This window comes from Heloderma suspectum, chromosome 5, assembly GCF_057233095.1.
Source record: "Heloderma suspectum isolate Gila_16-S chromosome 5, 16-S_ref, whole genome shotgun sequence".
In the NCBI taxonomy this organism is placed as follows: Eukaryota; Metazoa; Chordata; class Lepidosauria; order Squamata; family Helodermatidae; genus Heloderma; species Heloderma suspectum.
Window position 1 is genome coordinate 156041400 of NC_139462.1, and position 16963 is coordinate 156058362.

Sequence of the window (16963 nt, forward strand, 5' to 3'; positions counted from 1 at the left end):
GAACTGTGAAACTTACATCCAAGTAAACATGCAGATAAGGCTGTGCATGTGCTTAGCTACAGACTTACAGCTTGATTTTAAGCATATTTACTCAGAATTAGATATCTCAAAGTTTTAATGGACAAGTTTCCCAATAAATATGCTTGGGATTGCAGCCTCTATCTTGTTAAATGCCATTTAAGGTGAGGGAGGTGAAAAGGGGAAGTGGAGCCATTCCACCAGTCCTGCTGATGACCTCCTCCATCAAGACTCCTCCCTCAGCTGTCACCACCACCACCAGCAGCTATTCCAGCAGGCTGTATTTAGGGAGATGAGAGTGGAAAGCAGCACCATTCCACTAGCCATGCTGAAAGACTTAATTTTTTCCTCTTCCCTTCCCCTTCTGTTTTCCTTGTGTGTTGTATCTTTTTAGATTGTAAGCCTGCAAGAAGGGAGTGTCTTGTTTTACTGATTATATTGAAGCCTCCTCAGGAGCCCTTTTGGCTGAGGAGTGGGATAAAACTACTTTAAATAAAAAAAAGTTTACAAATTAACGAATATAATTTGATAAACTTCATCACATCTAACAAGGTCCACTTACCTTGTGCGCTGCTGCTATTGTCAACATTTGCAACACATAAGCATCCTTGATCAAATTCTTCTTTGTTGCCAACTATTGTAGACCACCACTCACGGGCTTTAAATAAAGACATTCTACTTCAGCCCTAGTGGAGAAAAACTGGCTGGTGAAAACCCCATATTTATTATACACTGTCTTTAATAAATACTTAAGCAGACCTAAGTATTGAGTATTATGCATCAGAGCCAAGATAGGAGTATTTTTCTTTTAAATACCATACTAAATGATGGTTGTGCACCACGCCTAACCATCAGAGGGCCTTCTTTCTTAAACAGAATTTTGTACCTATTTATTTATTTATTTCATTTCTACACTGCCCAATAGCCGAAGCTCTCTGGGCGGTTCACAAAAATTAAAACCAAACAACACACAATAAAACATCATTCTGGATGGACTAATTGTGTTCACACTGTACAAAAAAGCTAAGTTCAATGGGATGAACTCCCACAATTGAAATTAAAAAATGCAGCTGTTGTTATTGTATCATACAGGTAGAAAGACAAATTGCAATCCAGCATGGTTAACTCCATTCTCCTGTGGGGCTTTCCACTCCATGCCACATCACAAGCTGTTTTTTAAAACTCAGGAGAATTTCAAAAGCAGCTTGTAATGCAGTTATTGTTATTGGGGAGGGGGATTAAAACCTTGTCAAGTGTATATGTAAGTCCTTACGTACCCTGAAGAAATTGCTGGATCATAGCCACATTTATTCATACTTTAAAACAGCAGCTACACATGCCAAACATTAACATACATCACTAACTGCAACAGCTAAAGACTTTATTCTGTACATCTCTCATTTGTTAAACAAATATCTTCACATCAGTATAATCAGTACAAGAGATGGGCACCATGCTACCAGTGGAACAAAGTGACTGCTGCAGTTGTGTTAAGCTAGGATGTGTCTTTTCTCCCTCAAAGGGACTAGAACTATCTATCTTATCCAATTATTGCAGCTTCCTTAAAAAACACCAGGAACCATTTTTTTTAATTACGTTATTCTGTAAGCTCAGGATCCAAAAGGCCATGTGTGGCATTCCATATGTGCAACAGCACTGTCCTGTTCCCTCCCTTCCCCTCCCCACTGCAGGCCCTCACATCCCCTGAAAAACTGTTCCTAAAGACTGAGAGGACCCTCTGGAACAGGATTCAACATCATCATCATCATTATTATTATTTCTATACCACCCCATAGGAAGTTCTCTGGGCGGTTTACAGAAGTTAAAACATTAAATACAATATAAAAAGTTTAAAAGCCATTTCCATAAAAGCACACAGACAATATACACAAACACATAACTAAAACAACTCTGAACCGTCAGTCATAACTAAAGACACATCCAGGGCTAATTAAAACTCATGTGCTGCCAAATGCCTAGGAAAGGCAGATTTCACCCCCACAAATGTGTTTTTCTGCTCATGTTACATGTTATTTGGATCACTGCACATGTACACTGATGATGCTACGTACAGTCAAGGCCAGAAATATTGGAACAAGGATAACTGTTTTGGCAGTTGACCTCTGTACACCACCACATTGGAGTTGAAAGGAAACACACCCAGATGGGGGCGAAGTCAGGACTTTCAGCTGTAATTCAAGGGGTTTGACAAAAGTGGGGCACCAACCATTCAGGAAGTACAGCCAGTGGCATACACACACACCCATCAGTTGTGGGTGTGTGTATGCCACAGTTATCCTTGTTCCAATATTTCTGGCCCTGACTGTATATAAGAAATAATAATTCCCTCTATTTCCAATGTTCATGCTGTAAGTGTCATTATTTATGTAGTCAAACAGCACCAACCTTCCATAACAGGGAAATATCTGAAAGCTTGGGGAAACACCCAAGGATTTCAAAGGTATGAAAAATCTTTAGGAAATAACACCTGGGGTGGGGGACTCCAAAAACAGCTGAATGATGACTGAGCATGCTCAATGGCCACAAAATGCTGAACGACTTCTGGGAAGGGGGGATGAAAAACCAGGTGGGCAAGTGAATGGAATGGAGTAGGGCTGACTGACTAGGACAGTTAAGAGCACTCCACGCTGCAACATTTCGTTGCAGATCCCATTTGTAATATAAAAGCAACTAATGGCAAACCAAGATTATAGGGCACAATCCTACCCCTTAGCAATGGCACAAAAAGTTCCCATTGATTTTAATAGAATAGGAATATAGTGATAAACGGACAGGCAACTAGTTCTTCACTGTAATCACCTTGAAGTTGCCCTTGTGACACAAGCTAAGGAACTCAATCCAGCAGAACACAAATAGGTTGCTCTAATACCTGCCTACACTTGATGAAGGAAAAGAGATTCAATAATCCTTGCTGTGGCCTAGCAATACTAGGATAGCAAATATAAATATTTTAAGCATATACACCAAATGCACAATAATTTTGTGAGCTTCTCCAATATGTATATACTGAAAAAATGTCCTTGCACGTGTTGCACTAACATCTAAATCACATTCAAATCACAACCCATTTCCTTAAGCAAATTTAGCTAAATTATCACTTGCAGTGAAGAGTGCAAAAGGTCTTTAGGTATATGCCTACATAAATTGTTCAGCTGGTAACTTAAAAGGCACAGTCCTTCCAAATACCACATATTATTTTGAATGAAACAGCACTGATTCTGGCAATGTCGGAACAGTTTGCACACACGTACATAATCCCACCCATGCAAGAGGATCGTTCAGACCGTACACTTATTTATCCACGCTCCGCAGTCCTTAACATTTTTTACTGAGAATCCCCACTGAGCTCAACGTGGCTTGTTCCCAGGTAAGCGTGCACTGAGCTGCAGCCCTACGGTGGCAAACCTGTAACACGTAAGCACCATTGAATACGCTGGTATTTAATTGCAACGCTGCAGTCTTACGCACATTTCCTTTGGAGCAAACCCCACTGACTTATTTCTGAGAAGACCTATATAGGGGCTGACAATATCTCAAATGACAAGAGCGTCTGTTTTCTACTACACAAAACACGAAATTAAGTTCCTTTTACTCACCCGACTTGTCCAGGAACTGGGAACCCTTTTTTCTTCCCTCCTGTGCCCGCCCCCTTTCCCCAAATTCTCAATTATACACAAGCAATAAACGTCCGCTCAGCGATGCTTGTGGGGTGTGGTGGGCGCGCGTTGGGCATTAAGGAAAATCTCTCTCGGCCCCTCAGAGTTCAAGACCCGTGGCTGTATAGGACGCGCTAGCTCTTGTCACAAACGCCCTCCTTCAGCGCTAGCTTTGGGACAGGAGCGTGTTACGGCAGCCCATGACTGAAATAAACAAATCGCACAGGGCGGGGCACAAATATAGGATAAGCTTTCTCAAGCAGGTACTACAGTGAAAGAGGGAGTCTGTTCGGTGCAAGAGGGAGAGAAAGCCGCGGGCGCTGGCTACCCGCCTCTGCCCGCCGCCATCTTTGCTCCCGTTGTCATAGCGCCTCAACAACCAGCGTCAGCTCCGCCCCCTCCCCGTTCTCGAGGAAAGGCGCCTGGAGAAGAGGGCGGCAACAGCTGCCGCTGAAACTGTGGCGGTAGTATTCTAGGCGGCGCAGCGCATGCTGGGAGGTGTAGTCTTGGCAAAAAGGTAAGCACGGGTGGACTAATGGCAGGCTGGATTGTACTATTCTGTACCGAAGGAGAGGAAGTGCCTCCCCCGCCCCGCATCCCAGCACCGTAAAGCGCTCGCCCTCTCGCATCCTCCTCTAGTTGTCAGCGTCCATTTTGTAACGGACGCAGTAGAAGACGATGAAAGGGATTCTTTCATTTTGAATTTAAATAACCTGCCCGGAGCAAGACAAGTTGAAAGGGGCGAGAGACGCGCACGCTCCCGTGGGCTAGAGTGGTTTCTCCCGCCAGACCACCGGCCGCTTCCCAATAGTCCTCGCTCAAGGCAACTGTCAAGAGAGCGCTGCTAGGACCAACCGCCGTTCGGCTCGTCGGTTGGCGGTTGGCTATGCGCGCGGCGGCGGCGGGAGAGAGGGGGGCGGGACTGAGGCGGTAGGAAGGAGGGGAGAGTCGAACGCTGCCGCGGTGCTTATTTCTCTCGCCGCTTCGAGGCTCGGCGGCCGAGGGACCTTGCTGTGGCCGGTGGCGCGGCGCACCTGCGAGAGCGGCCTGCGGGAGAAAGGCGCGCGGGCTGTCGTCCGCCTCCTCGCCGAACGCAGCCTCGGCACCCCCGGCTTCCCTCCCCCGCGCCGGCTTCGAGGCCGAGGCGTGAGCCCGTCGTCATGGACAAGAGCGCCGTGGCCAAAATGGGAGCGGTGGCTAGCGCCAGCGTGTGCGCCCTGGTCGGAGGGGTGGTCCTGGCCCAGTACATCTTCACCATCAAGAAGAAGACGGGCAGGAAGACCAAGATCATAGAAATGGTAGGCGCGCTTTCGGGGGTCGCCGACTGCGCGATCCTGTGTGTGTTGGCTCAGAAGTAAGTCCCAGGTGTTCACCCAAGGAAAGGTGCGCCGTCTGGCCACCATCCCGTGCACAGTTCCTTGGGACTTAATCCCACTGAATTCAGTGGGATTTAGTTCTGTGTAAGCATGCTTAGGATCGGGGTGGAATCCTCTGCACACGTTGATTTGGAAGTAAGTAAGCTGAAATCAATGGTGTCTCCTGTACACTGCAGTTCAGAAGCATCTGCGTCTATGGCTACAACCCTATGCACATGCAAGCCCCCAGGACAAAGTGAGTCTTATTTCTGAGGCTTGTGGCATCTTTAAGACTTAGGTTTTTCTCTCATAGACTTTTTTTGGACCATAGTCCACTTCATCAGATGTATGAATGCTATCAAAAGTTTCAGGGTTTTATACAGTACATATGGTGTGTGGAGGTGGGGTGGAGAGGGAGATTATAAACTGTGAGGTCAGAAACAAATTAAAGTCAGAAAGTACTGATAGTGACAGTTGCATTATCAGCAGTGGCCATTTAAAAAACAATTGCTGATATCACAAACATCTTGGCAGTAGGTAAGTCAAGTAATACACACAGTGTGATTAAAAAATCATCCCTATTCAAGCCTCTGGCGATAAAATTGAACCTGTTGATAACTCAGCAGTCTCCCACTCTAGTCAGAGACTGCTGAGATAGAATGGTTCTTCTGAAAGGAATGCAGGTCACTTGTAACAAGATTATATTTTAACAATCAGATATCGCCAGGTTTAATTCTATCACCAGAAACGTGAATAAGGATAAAGGATTTTTATCACATTATGTGTGTTGATTGACTTACCTAGTGCCAGGATATGTGTGTTAGCAGCAGCAACCCTTCCATGAATGACCATTGTTAATAAATAATGTGGCTGCCACTGTGCCAGTGCTTCCTGCATTTAATTTTCTTCTGATCTCACTGTTTGTCACAGGAGCATAGGAAGCTGGCGTATACTGAGGTCAGGCTATTGGTTCATCTAGCCCAGTACTGTTGATGCTGACTAGCAGTGGCTCTCCAGGATTTTAGGCAGGAATTTTTCCAGCCCTACCTGGAGATGCCAGGGATTGAATTTGGGACTTTCTGCATGCAAAGTATGTGCTCTGCATGCAAAGCATGTGCTCTACCACTGAGCTACACCCACACATCCACACCCACCATATCTACTGTATAAAAAGCTGAAAATCAGTTGCATGAAGTGTTACTGAATAAGGGTGCAATTCTATTGGGATAGTCGGCCGCCTCAGTGTGGTGTATCCACTACACCACGCTGGCTCTTCTTCTGTTGTTTAATTATTTTTCCCCCAGAAAGCCAAACTTCACCTGCATGCTTTCCAAAAAACCGACATTGGCAAACATTATCTGAATTATATATCTCATGCAGTGGAGGCTGGTGGCTCTGATGTCAGTGGGGCTGTGAATCCACTCTGGATTTCTGACAGAATTCTAAAGGATCTATATGCAGTGCTGAACCCTATCCCCAAAATAGGTTCAGCACACTAGATAGCTCCTTTAGAGTTCTAACTGAAACCCAGAGCAGATTCACAGCCCCACTGACATCTGAGCTACCAGCCTCCACTGATCCCATGTTATTAATGGTTGATCGCAAAGTGTACAGCTAACATAATTCTTGGACTCTCTTCCTTGATACTCTTGGCATCACGGAATAGAGTCAGACTACAGTGTGCTGTTACAAGGTTGGTTCTACAGACAGTAGAATATAGATGCAAAGACTGAGAGAGCTCCACCCTTAAAGATGGCCTAGAAATAATTTTAGATAGATGATTGAAATGACAGCCATACAGATTATGGCTTTTATTGGGCCCACTTATTTAGTGGTTCTATCTATTTTATGTCTTCTTGACTTCATGTGTTTCCTTCCTGCACCTGTATTAAGACCTTAGCAGTAGTGTAACTAGAAGAAATGTGCATCTACCTGGGCTTTTCAGGCAATGATGATTCTGACTTTCACTGCAGAAGAGGAATTCTGAACACGCTTGCCCTACTTGTAAATGTCCACACCACAGCTACTGTAAAGAGTGAATATCACAGGTAGTTGGTGGCTGTAGGAATACTCATCAGTGGATGAAGTCAAATGATACTGAGTACTTTTATAGGGATTGAGGGACAATGTTAAAAGGAGAATATGCACTCCTGTTGTCTCCTCACTTAATAAGCTGAAGTAGATGTTCATGAGAATATGGTCCAAGTAGTGTAGTTGTGCTGAAAGAGAATAATATAAATTAGTCCTTCATAGAACAGCTCAAAGAGCCTTAGAAAGATACCACTGGCTGCACAATCCTGCTTGTTTAGTTTAGGGCACAATCCTATGCGTGTTTAGACAGAAAAGGTCCTACAACTCCCAGCATTCCCCAACTGGCCATGCTGGCTGGGGAATGCTAGGAGGTGTAGGCCTTTTTTCTGTCTAAACATACATAGGATTGCACCCTGCATGTTTCGTTGCTAGTCCACCTGCAGTCTGAATGGGGCTGTTCGCACATAATGGCGGCGCTTTGTGGCAAAATGTGGGTTATTAACCCATGAATTGTGGGAATGCTTGCTGTGCCTGAGCTGCTTCCGATTTCCAGCATCAACCTACAAATGCCGCAATCATAGGTTGTTACTATGATGTCTGAACCTGGGCACTTTGGGTTGTTTGTGGGTTAAGCAAATCAAAGTTAACCCATGGTTTCTTCTTGGGTTAACTTTGTGTTCTTTAATACATGAACAATCAAAAATGCCCAGGTTTGAACATCACAGAAACAATCTATGAATACAGCATTTGTATGTTGTTGCTGGAAAGTGGAAGTGGCTTGCATGCATTCCTGCAATTTGTGAGTTAATTAACCCAAGGGTTGCCACCAAATCCCACCATTATGTGCGAACAAGGTCATTCTGTGCAGCCTGATCTCTTCAAATCAGCAACCTTTCTCTGTGAATGCAGTAGAGTCAAAACTGTATAATACAATGGCGTTCCATTGAAATGTGAAAATATGAATTACTTGAACCACATATTGTCAAGACACTCTACTGTGCACGTTAACAATGCAATATAGCATAAAGTTATGATTGTTCTGATACGTTATCTCTATCCAGTAGCACCATGTCTTAAATGAGTTGTTGTTGTTTTAAAACAATATATTGGTTTTGATCCAGGCTAAGTTAATTGAACTTTGGTTCCCATGGTAGGATCCAATGGGGACCTACCACTGGCGGTGAGCACTGCTGGTTCGCGGTGTGTGCGTGGCTGGCTCCGGCAGTGTGCACACTGACCCCACCAGCGCCAACAGTGATGTAGCGCTTCCGGGGGCAAGCCCCCAAACTTCCAAAAATGCAAGTTTCTGGAAGGGGCAGGTTGCACCTTCCAGAAACTTGAGTTTCCAGTTTGTAACTACTTGTCAGTTCAGAGATCTCACCAAACCATAGTTAAATTTCCTTAACTATTGTTTGGTGTGGTTAGGATTATAAGCTTAGTCAAAAAGCTGAGCATTATTGTTGGTTTTCCTATTTGAATTCCCACTTCTTGCTCTCTAAAGAAAAGTAATTAGTTTCTTTCCCTTTACTGTTGTTGCAAATATGGTAAATGAATCTTAAACTTCTGCTTGAAAAGAAGAGATTGGCAGATGTTTATGCTGCCATATTCTGAAACAACAGTGGAAGCATTTATGAGAATGTTGAAGCACCTGAAAGTCTGGAGACTCCTTCACTGCAGCCTCTTGTGATAATAAACAGATGCAGCTCTGTTACTCTGTTACCTAAAGACCAGTAGCTCCTATTATGTTCATAGCGAGCAGGGTAAAATCAAGACTCAAATTGAGCTAAAAGCTTTGTTCTAAGACTGTATATCCTGTGAGTTTTTGTGAGCACTGCAGAGAGATGTGCTCTGCTTCACATTTATTCATTATTAGAATTTATATAGTATAGTATATAGTATTATTAGTACCTCAAAGGTACATGGACACTCAAGGCATTGTACAAGATAATAATGGTTAGCTGTATCAATAAAATATTAACAGCTACTGCATATTAAAATTAAAATAACCAGATAGGAATTGAGTAAAATACTAAAATGTTTTTAAAAAGCAATAGCTTTAATAAAGTTCTGAAGCCAGATACAAAAAATATGTTTTCAGACCCAGCCCCTGTGCAGTTGTCGGGGGTGAGGTGGCAAAGATAGGTTGTCTTCAGAAAAAAAAGGTTTATTTTCATTTCAGCATTTTTATCCCACTTTTCCTTTTGGTAGAAAGACACAAGTGGCTAACAGCAACCAAGAACAAAATGGTAATATAAAAAAACAGCAATGCGGGGTTCATAAATCTATTAAATTAATATTAACTTATCAAAATAGTTATTTCAACAGTAACAAAATACGAGCATAATACTAATGAATCCAGAAATATTTCATTTCAATAAACATAAAAAGCATAACTCAAAATGCCAGCAGATAAATAGGACAAATTGCTCAGGTAAATGAGAAAGCCTGATCTGTGTGCTTTTGAGGGGTCATGGATTATTATCTGATCTGCTCTGGTCTGTTGGGGGCTTCTGTGACTGATCTTCCAGTTCCATCCCTTGTCCAGAGTTGGGTGGTCGTGCAGAAAAGGGCAATTAAAATGATGAAGGGTCTGGAGCAACTCTGCTTTCAGGATAAGTTACAACATTTCAGGTGAGTAAGGGGAGACATGACTGAGGTGTATAGAATTCTGTAAGGTGTGGAGAAAGTGGAGAAGGAGACTTTTGCTCTCACTAACTCATCATACTAGTTCCTGGGGTCATCCAATGAAGCTGAATGGTGGAAGATTCAGGACGGACAGAAGGAAGTACTTCACACAGCCCAAGTTAAACTATTGATTTTGCCACCACAAGATGTAGAGATGGCCACTATGAACAACTTTATAAGGGGCTTGGATAAATCCATGGAGGATATGGCTATCTATGGCTACTAGTCATGATGGCGATATATAACCTCCAATATCAGAAACGGTATGTCTCTCAGTACCAGTTTCTGGGGTGGGAGGGGTGGTATTACACTCATGTTCTCCTTGTGGGTTTCCCCACAACCAGGTATCTGGTTGGCAACTGTGTGAACAGAATGCTGGGTTAGATAGGCCTTTGGTCTGATCTAGCAGGGCTCTTCTTAAGTTCATAGTCTGAATCCCTCAGGTCACCAGTTCTAAAGTCATTGCAGCTTCATATTGAAGAAGGCATTTCCTTAAGTATACTGGGCCCAAGCTGCAGCTTTGTAGGTCAATACTAGCGTTGGAGTTTGCCTGTAAGTAAAACAGCAATCGGCAGAAAGCAAAGAGGATCTAAAGAGCCTCTTGTTGAGAGTGAAAGTGGAGAGTGCAAAAGCTGGTTTGAAACTCAACATTAACAAAACTAAGACCGTGGCATCTGGCCCCATCACTTCCTGGCATATAGAAGGGGAAGAAATGGAAGCTGTGACAGATTTTATTTTCTTGGGCTCCAAGATCACCGCAGACGGTGACTGTAACCATGAAATTAAAAGACGCTTGCTCCTTGGGAGGAAAGCTATGGCAAACCTAGACAGCATAGTAAGAAGCAGAGACATCACCTTGCCGACAAAGGTCCGTCTAATCAAAGCTATGGTTTTCCCAGTAGTAACGTATGGCTGTGAGAGCTGGACTATAAGGAAGGCTGAGCACTGAAGAATTGATGCTTTCGAACTGTGGTGCTGGAGAAGACTCTTACAAGTCCCCTGGACTGCAAGGAGGTCAAATCAGTCCATCCTAAAGGAAATCAACCCTGACTGCTCATTGGAAGGACAGATACTGAAGCTGAAGCTCAAATATTTTGGCCACCTAATGCAAAGAGAAAACTCCCTGGAAAGATTGCAGGCAAAAGGAGAAGGGGACGGCAGAGGATGAGATGGCTAGATAGCATCACCGATGCAGTGAATATGAACTTGAGCACACTCCGGGAGAGAGCAGAGGACAGGAAGGCCTGGCGTGCTATGGTCCATGGGGTCACGAAGAGTCGGACACGACTTAACGACTGAACAACAACAAAACAGCAATCGTATAGTTGAGTAAGCACAAGTGCTATGTGCTCCCTACATTAATTGTCAGGGTGGACACTGAGCCCATGGAGTCCCAGAGTAGTTCTGATTCTGAGGAAGAGCAGTCGCTCCTGGGAGAGGAGCGCGCTCCTCTTTCCCAGGGCCAACAGCTGACGGAGATTCCTCCCACCAGCATTCCTAGCTTAGAAAGCAGTCCAGGGAGTGACCGAGCGCAGATAGCAGACTTGGTGGATGCGCGACGCCGACGCAGAGAGCGGCGCCAGATGGAGGGCGCGGAAAGGAGGCATAGTGCCCGGTTGGCGCGCAAACAACGGCTGCGCCCAGAGGATCCAAGGGAAAAGGGGAGGGACTCTCCCTAGTCCTTAAGTTCAGGGGTCTGCCAGTAATTCCCTTTCAAACGGGGACCAACTGTTCAACTTAGGGCATAGGTTCGGTGCTGCTCAGATCTAGTTGCAAACGGTATAGTTAAGTTGTAAAAGAAGAATAAAGCTTTGAAAGGAATCCCTTTGTCTGTGTCTGGACTTGGCTACTGGATTAGCCTTAGAGAGGCTTCCAAGGAACCCTTGACATTAATTCTCTGACAAAAGATCATAATTTTGAGTCAGCATATAGCATTTTCAAGAAGGAGGTTCATAAGTACATAAGATATCATTGGAAGGCTCAGAGAGAGGGGAAAGTACTAGGCTGTATTTGGCAATTCTTCCAGTGCCTCTTGTCTGTAGGAGCTGCACTGAGGAAAAACTCAGCAGGGCTTTCTCCTATGCAAGCTTGAGTGCCTGTGAGAGCAGAGAACTAATATACAAGAGAGGTTGCATTATGTACACTTCAATAAATGGATGTGCCACCATTTGGGTTCAGGTATTTTACTTTTATTATAACAGCTCCTGCCTGTGTAAGACAGGGGGAAAGAAGGGGCAGCAGGTGTGCACAGGCCAGGGTACTGACCAAAGGTTTATGCATGCACATGCATGGAGGGACAGTACAAAGCAGCCAATGAGGCCATGTAACTGGTTTGGGCAAAGAAGGCAGCAGTGGTTTTGGGGGGTGACTGTGCCCAGGCAGAGCTGCTCGAGTGCGGAGTGAATTGTCCCATTGAAGTTTGTTATCGAAGGATAGTGGATATCAAGACAACCCATTTTTGTTTATTATGCAAGGATATGCCCATTGCTAGCTACATTTCCATACATATTTCCACAATTTGACAGGCCTCTTGCGAATGTTTCAGTATTTTTTCACTAAATCTTTCTGCTCTTTGGAGTTTTAACCCACAATATCATTCTGTTTTGTTCCAATTAGTGTGGAAAAAGGGAAGGCTGGACATACCAGATTTGTTTGTTCTTTTCTTAAGTAAGTAAAAAGTCTGATTATGTTCTTTTGTGTAGGATATGACTTCTCGCCATTCAAAGAAGAGCCAGTTGGCTATTTAAAAAAAGAAATGGTACTTTCACTTGGCTGCTGTTTTGACAAATGATATATAGTCCAGCAGTTCAATAGGAAGGACAGGGGAGGGCATACTGGAGGAGGTGTTGCCCTGTACTTCAAAGAGGGCATAGTGTCTAGCGGACTAGAACACCTAGAGGGAGTAGGTTCTTCCACAAAAGCACTGTGGGTGACAATACCAGGCTCCAAAACTAATGTAGTGCTAGGAACATGCTATCGTTCCCCAGACCAAAATGCTCAGAATGACTTTAAGATGGAAAACGAAATCAGAGAGGCCTCCAAACAAGGAAGTGTTGTAATAATGGGCAACTTCAATTACCCTCACACTGATTGGATAAATGCATGTTCCAGCCACGACAAAGAGGTTAAATTTCTCGATGCCCTATACAATTGTACCGTAGAACAGTTGGTCATGGAACCAACCAGAGAGGAGGTGATCTTGGATTTAATCCTAAGTGGTGTCACCCAGGACCTAGTATGAGATGTAAATGTTGTTGAACCAACTGGAAATAGTTATCATAGTGTGATCAGGTTTAATATAATTTAAGTGGAAAATTGCCCAGGAAGTCCACCACGGTCACATTTGACTTCAAAAGAGGAAACATCTCTAAAATAAGGGAACTGGTAAAAAGGAAGTTAAAAGGGGTGGAGGTCAAGAGGATTAAATCCCTTCAAAATGCTTGGAGATTACTCAAAACCACAATAATAGAAGCCCAGCTAAAATGTATACCACAGTTTAGGGGAAGGAAGCACCAAGCCCAAGAGGTCGCCAGCATGGTTAACAAGCAGTATTAAGGGAGGTATTAGAGAAAAGAGAGCTTCCTTCAGAAAATGGAAGTCTTGCCCAAGTGAGGAAAACAAAAGGGAGCACAAGCTTGCACAAAGGGGATGTGAGCAGACAATAAGAGATGCAAAAAAGCATTTTGAAGAGCAGGTCGCTAACAACATCAAGGCCAACAATAAAGAATTCTTTAAATATATCATAAGCAGAAAATCAGCTAGTGATGCAGTTGGACCATTGGATAGCAATGGAGTTAAAGGAGTACTGAGGGGAGGACAAGGAGATTGCAGAGATGGTGAATGAATTCTTTTCATCCATCTTCACTGCAGAAAATATAGGACCTGTGTCTGAACTGATGTTTTCAGGAAGGGAGTCTGAGGAACTGAGGCAAATAGTGGTGACAAAAGATGAAGTTCTCAACCTTATTAATAAATTGAAAGCAAATAAATCACTGGGCCCAGGGATCTGTATTGGGACCAATGGTTTTCAACCAGTTCATAAATGATCTGGAATTAGGAATGAGCAGTCAAGTGGCCAAGTTTGCTGATGACACCAAATTATTTAGGGCGGTCAAAACAAAAAGAGATTGTGAAGAGCTCCAAAAGGATCTCTCCAAATGGGGAGAATGGGCATCTAAATGGCAATGCAGTTCAATGTAAGCAAGTGTAAAGTAATGCACATTGGGGCAAAAATTCCCAACTTCAAGAATAGCCTGATGGGATCTGAGCTAGCGGTGACCAATCAGGAAAGAGATCTTGAGGTTGTGGTGGACAGCTCAGTGAAGATGTTAGCCCATTGGGCAGCCACTGTAAAAAAGGCAAACTCCATGTTAGGCATAGTTAGAAAAGCAATTGAGAATAAAACTGCCAACATCATACTGCCCTTATACAAATCTATGGTGCGACCACACTTGGAATACTGTGTACAGTTCTGGTCACCACACCTAAAAATATATATACTGTAGAGCTGGAAAAAGTGCAGAAAAGGGCATCTAAAATTATCAAGGGCTGGAGCATCTGCTCTATGAGGTTACAACAGCAGAGATTGTTTAGCTTGGAAAAAAGGAGGGTAACGGGAGAAATGATAGAGGTCTACAAAATTATGGATGGTGTGGAGACTGTGGATAGGGAGACATTTTTCTCCTTCTCTCAAAGTACTAGAACTAGGGGTCATCCTATGAAGCTGATTGGTGGGAGATTCAGGACAGACAAAAGGAAGTACTTCACACAGTGCATAGTTAAACTATGGAATTTGCTACCACAAGATGTAGTGATGGCCACCAATGGGTGGCTTTTAAAGGGGGTTGGACAAATTCCTGGAGGAAAAGGCTATTGGTGGCCACCAGTCTTGATGGCTATTTGGTACCTCCAGTACCAGAGGCAGTGAGCCTATGTACACCAGTTTCTGGGGAACATGGACAGGAGGGTGCTGTTACACTTGTGTCCTGCTTGTGGGTTTCTGGTCGACAGCTGGTTGGGCACTGTGTGAACAGAATGCTGGACTAGATGGACCCTTGGTCTGCTCCAGTATGACTCTTCTTATGTTCTTAACGTTTTAACCTGGCGTTTGTTTTGAAAAAATGCAGGTTCTGACAACCCAGTCCTAAACATGTCCCACTTCCTAATAAGGCGTGTAGGATTGCAGCCTTAGAATGCCTAGGAATATCACTGCTTTGGGAGGACTAATGGTACACTTTGGCCTGCCCTAGTTTCTTTGTAAACTGATTCTTTCTAGAGTCTTGATAGTTATCACAAATGTGCTGACTCATAGTTGCAATTTGAGTCCCAAGTGCGAAAGGTCATTTTGTTGGATGAATGTAGATCCTAGTATCTCAGCACTTATTCCTGTGTCTGTTGACTTTTGAAAATGTGCAGTCATTTGCAGTGTTCCTGGAGCTCTACACTTTAAAGATTTGTGGGCTGCCTTTAAGGGTGCAATCCCATGCATGTTTAGATGGAAGAAAGTCCTACAACTCCCAGCATTTCTGGGAGTTGTAGGACTTTCTTCTGTCTAAACATGCATAGGATTGTGCCTTAAGTTGTTTGTTGAAAAGGTTTGAGGGTGTTTGTTTTTACCTTCTCTGCCCCCCCCCCAATATACACTCCTCAAATATTTTGCTTTGAAGTTATTACATATAGCTCTAGATCAGTGAGCTTCACTATTTTTTAAGCAGGAGCCACTTTGGCTCCAGGTACTGCCACCGAGGCCTGTGCATTGCATCACTGCAGCTAACCAATCACATTGTTCTTTGCCTCTTGGGTCTCCTCCCCCACTATAGCTAATTGGTTGATTGCTCCTGTGTTCTCCTCTCCCACCCGCCCCGTACCTTACAGCAGGTCTCCTGACTCCTCATTCCCAGTGTCTCCTCCAGTAGCCCAGATCACAGCAGCCAGCCCACCACTAAAGCAAACAACAAGGGAAAGCTAGAGAGACCCTGCTGAATGTGAACAGCTATTTCACAAAGAGAAGCAGAGAGCCACAGTTGGGGTGACTGGGAGCTGCCAGTGGCCCTCAGGCCTTGCAGTGAACAACACTGCTCTAGATTCTTTATCAGAAATATTCCATTTATGTTAACTTTTCTTCACTCATGAATATTCAGTGTTATTCCAAGAGAAATAATGACAATCAAGTTTTCTACATAATCCGGAAACATCGTTTACTTTTAATATTAGTATATATTCAAACTTTTAAACATTCAGCACCATTCTTTACAAATAGTTCAGTTATTCCTGGAATAATGTATAATTTCAGGAATAACACCAGGCACATAATTGTATTTTCTTTGTATTGAACCGGCATGGTGGTGGTAGTTATTATTTCTTTATTTATTACATTTTTGTGCCACCCAATAGCCAAAGCTCTATAGGCAATTTACAAAAGATTAAAACCTTAACAATAAAATATTTTGTATTTTTGTTTTGTTTTAGTTCTAGCACAGATAATCCTTACAAGGTATCCTTATTGCTGTATTGGTTGGATGTCTTTAAAACTTCTTATGGTTGTTATGCAAGTTAAAGTATGTATTTAAGGTGTCTTAAGATTTTCTCCTTCTGGATTTTGGATCTTCTCCAAGTAAAATAACTATTAAGGAAGTTTGGAAAATGTCAGCAGAACTGTGCTGGAGCCAATGTTGTTAACTATTTCCAGTCTAGTTTTGCAGTACTTAACATACAAAAAAATCCTTATTCTTGTGCATACATCATGTCCTTATACATCATAAAGAAACAGAGGGTGCTAGCTGAATTTAGCATCATGTTTAAGATGGTGACAAAGTGATTTGATATTTAAAAGTCAACTAACAGATTTGGACTCCTTTATTCCCCACTTCACTTCAAGGGAGAATCTGACCTTATATTACGAAGGACTAGATAATATAATTTTGAGGTTGCCTTAACTATTATTCTTAATGTCTACATGGTTTGCTATGATTTTCAAATGTAATTAAATTAGAATGTAAGTAAGTAGATCCTGCTGTTTTGTTTGGTCCTGAACATTTTTATTTATAGGTTCTGTACTAAAAAGTTGCTGACCTGGTTCGTACATAATGGTAACCCATGGTTTATTTAACCATGGTTTGTTGCCCTAACCAGGATTTATCTGGCTGACGATCAAACAAACTGTGGTTTGTTTTCTCAGTCCATGGGTTGTTTGTTTCC

At 43.2% G+C, this 16963-nt stretch overlaps 2 protein-coding genes across 10 annotated transcripts in view; one reads left to right on the forward strand and one right to left on the reverse strand.

The window, feature by feature from the left end:
* BBS9 (Bardet-Biedl syndrome 9) overlaps positions 1–4566 on the reverse strand; it is a 364215-nt gene extending 359649 nt beyond the window's left edge. The window contains exons 1-2 of one of the 3 annotated variants that reach the window (XM_084857892.1): positions 3636–4566; positions 581–704 (exon numbers count right to left, since the gene is read on the reverse strand). In XM_084857892.1, the coding sequence (XP_084714018.1) occupies positions 581–692 (112 nt within the window). In that variant the 5' untranslated portion in view covers positions 693–704; positions 3636–4566. The remainder of the gene's footprint in view (positions 1–580; positions 705–3635) is intronic. The other 2 variants (XM_084857890.1, XM_084857893.1) reach the window with 2 other exon arrangements.
* Positions 4100–16963, forward strand: part of NT5C3A (5'-nucleotidase, cytosolic IIIA) — a 37007-nt gene continuing 24143 nt past the window's right edge. For 2 of the 7 annotated variants that reach the window (XM_084857913.1, XM_084857917.1), the window contains exon 1: positions 4100–4212. Coding sequence is in view for 3 of the 7 variants with exons in the window: in XM_084857911.1 (XP_084714037.1) it covers positions 4856–4993 (138 nt within the window). In the remaining 4 variants the exon portion in view is untranslated. Of the gene's footprint in view, positions 4213–4600; positions 4994–10665; positions 11096–12382; positions 12434–16963 lie in introns of those variants that run through there. The other 5 variants (XM_084857908.1, XM_084857909.1, XM_084857915.1 and 2 more) reach the window with 5 other exon arrangements.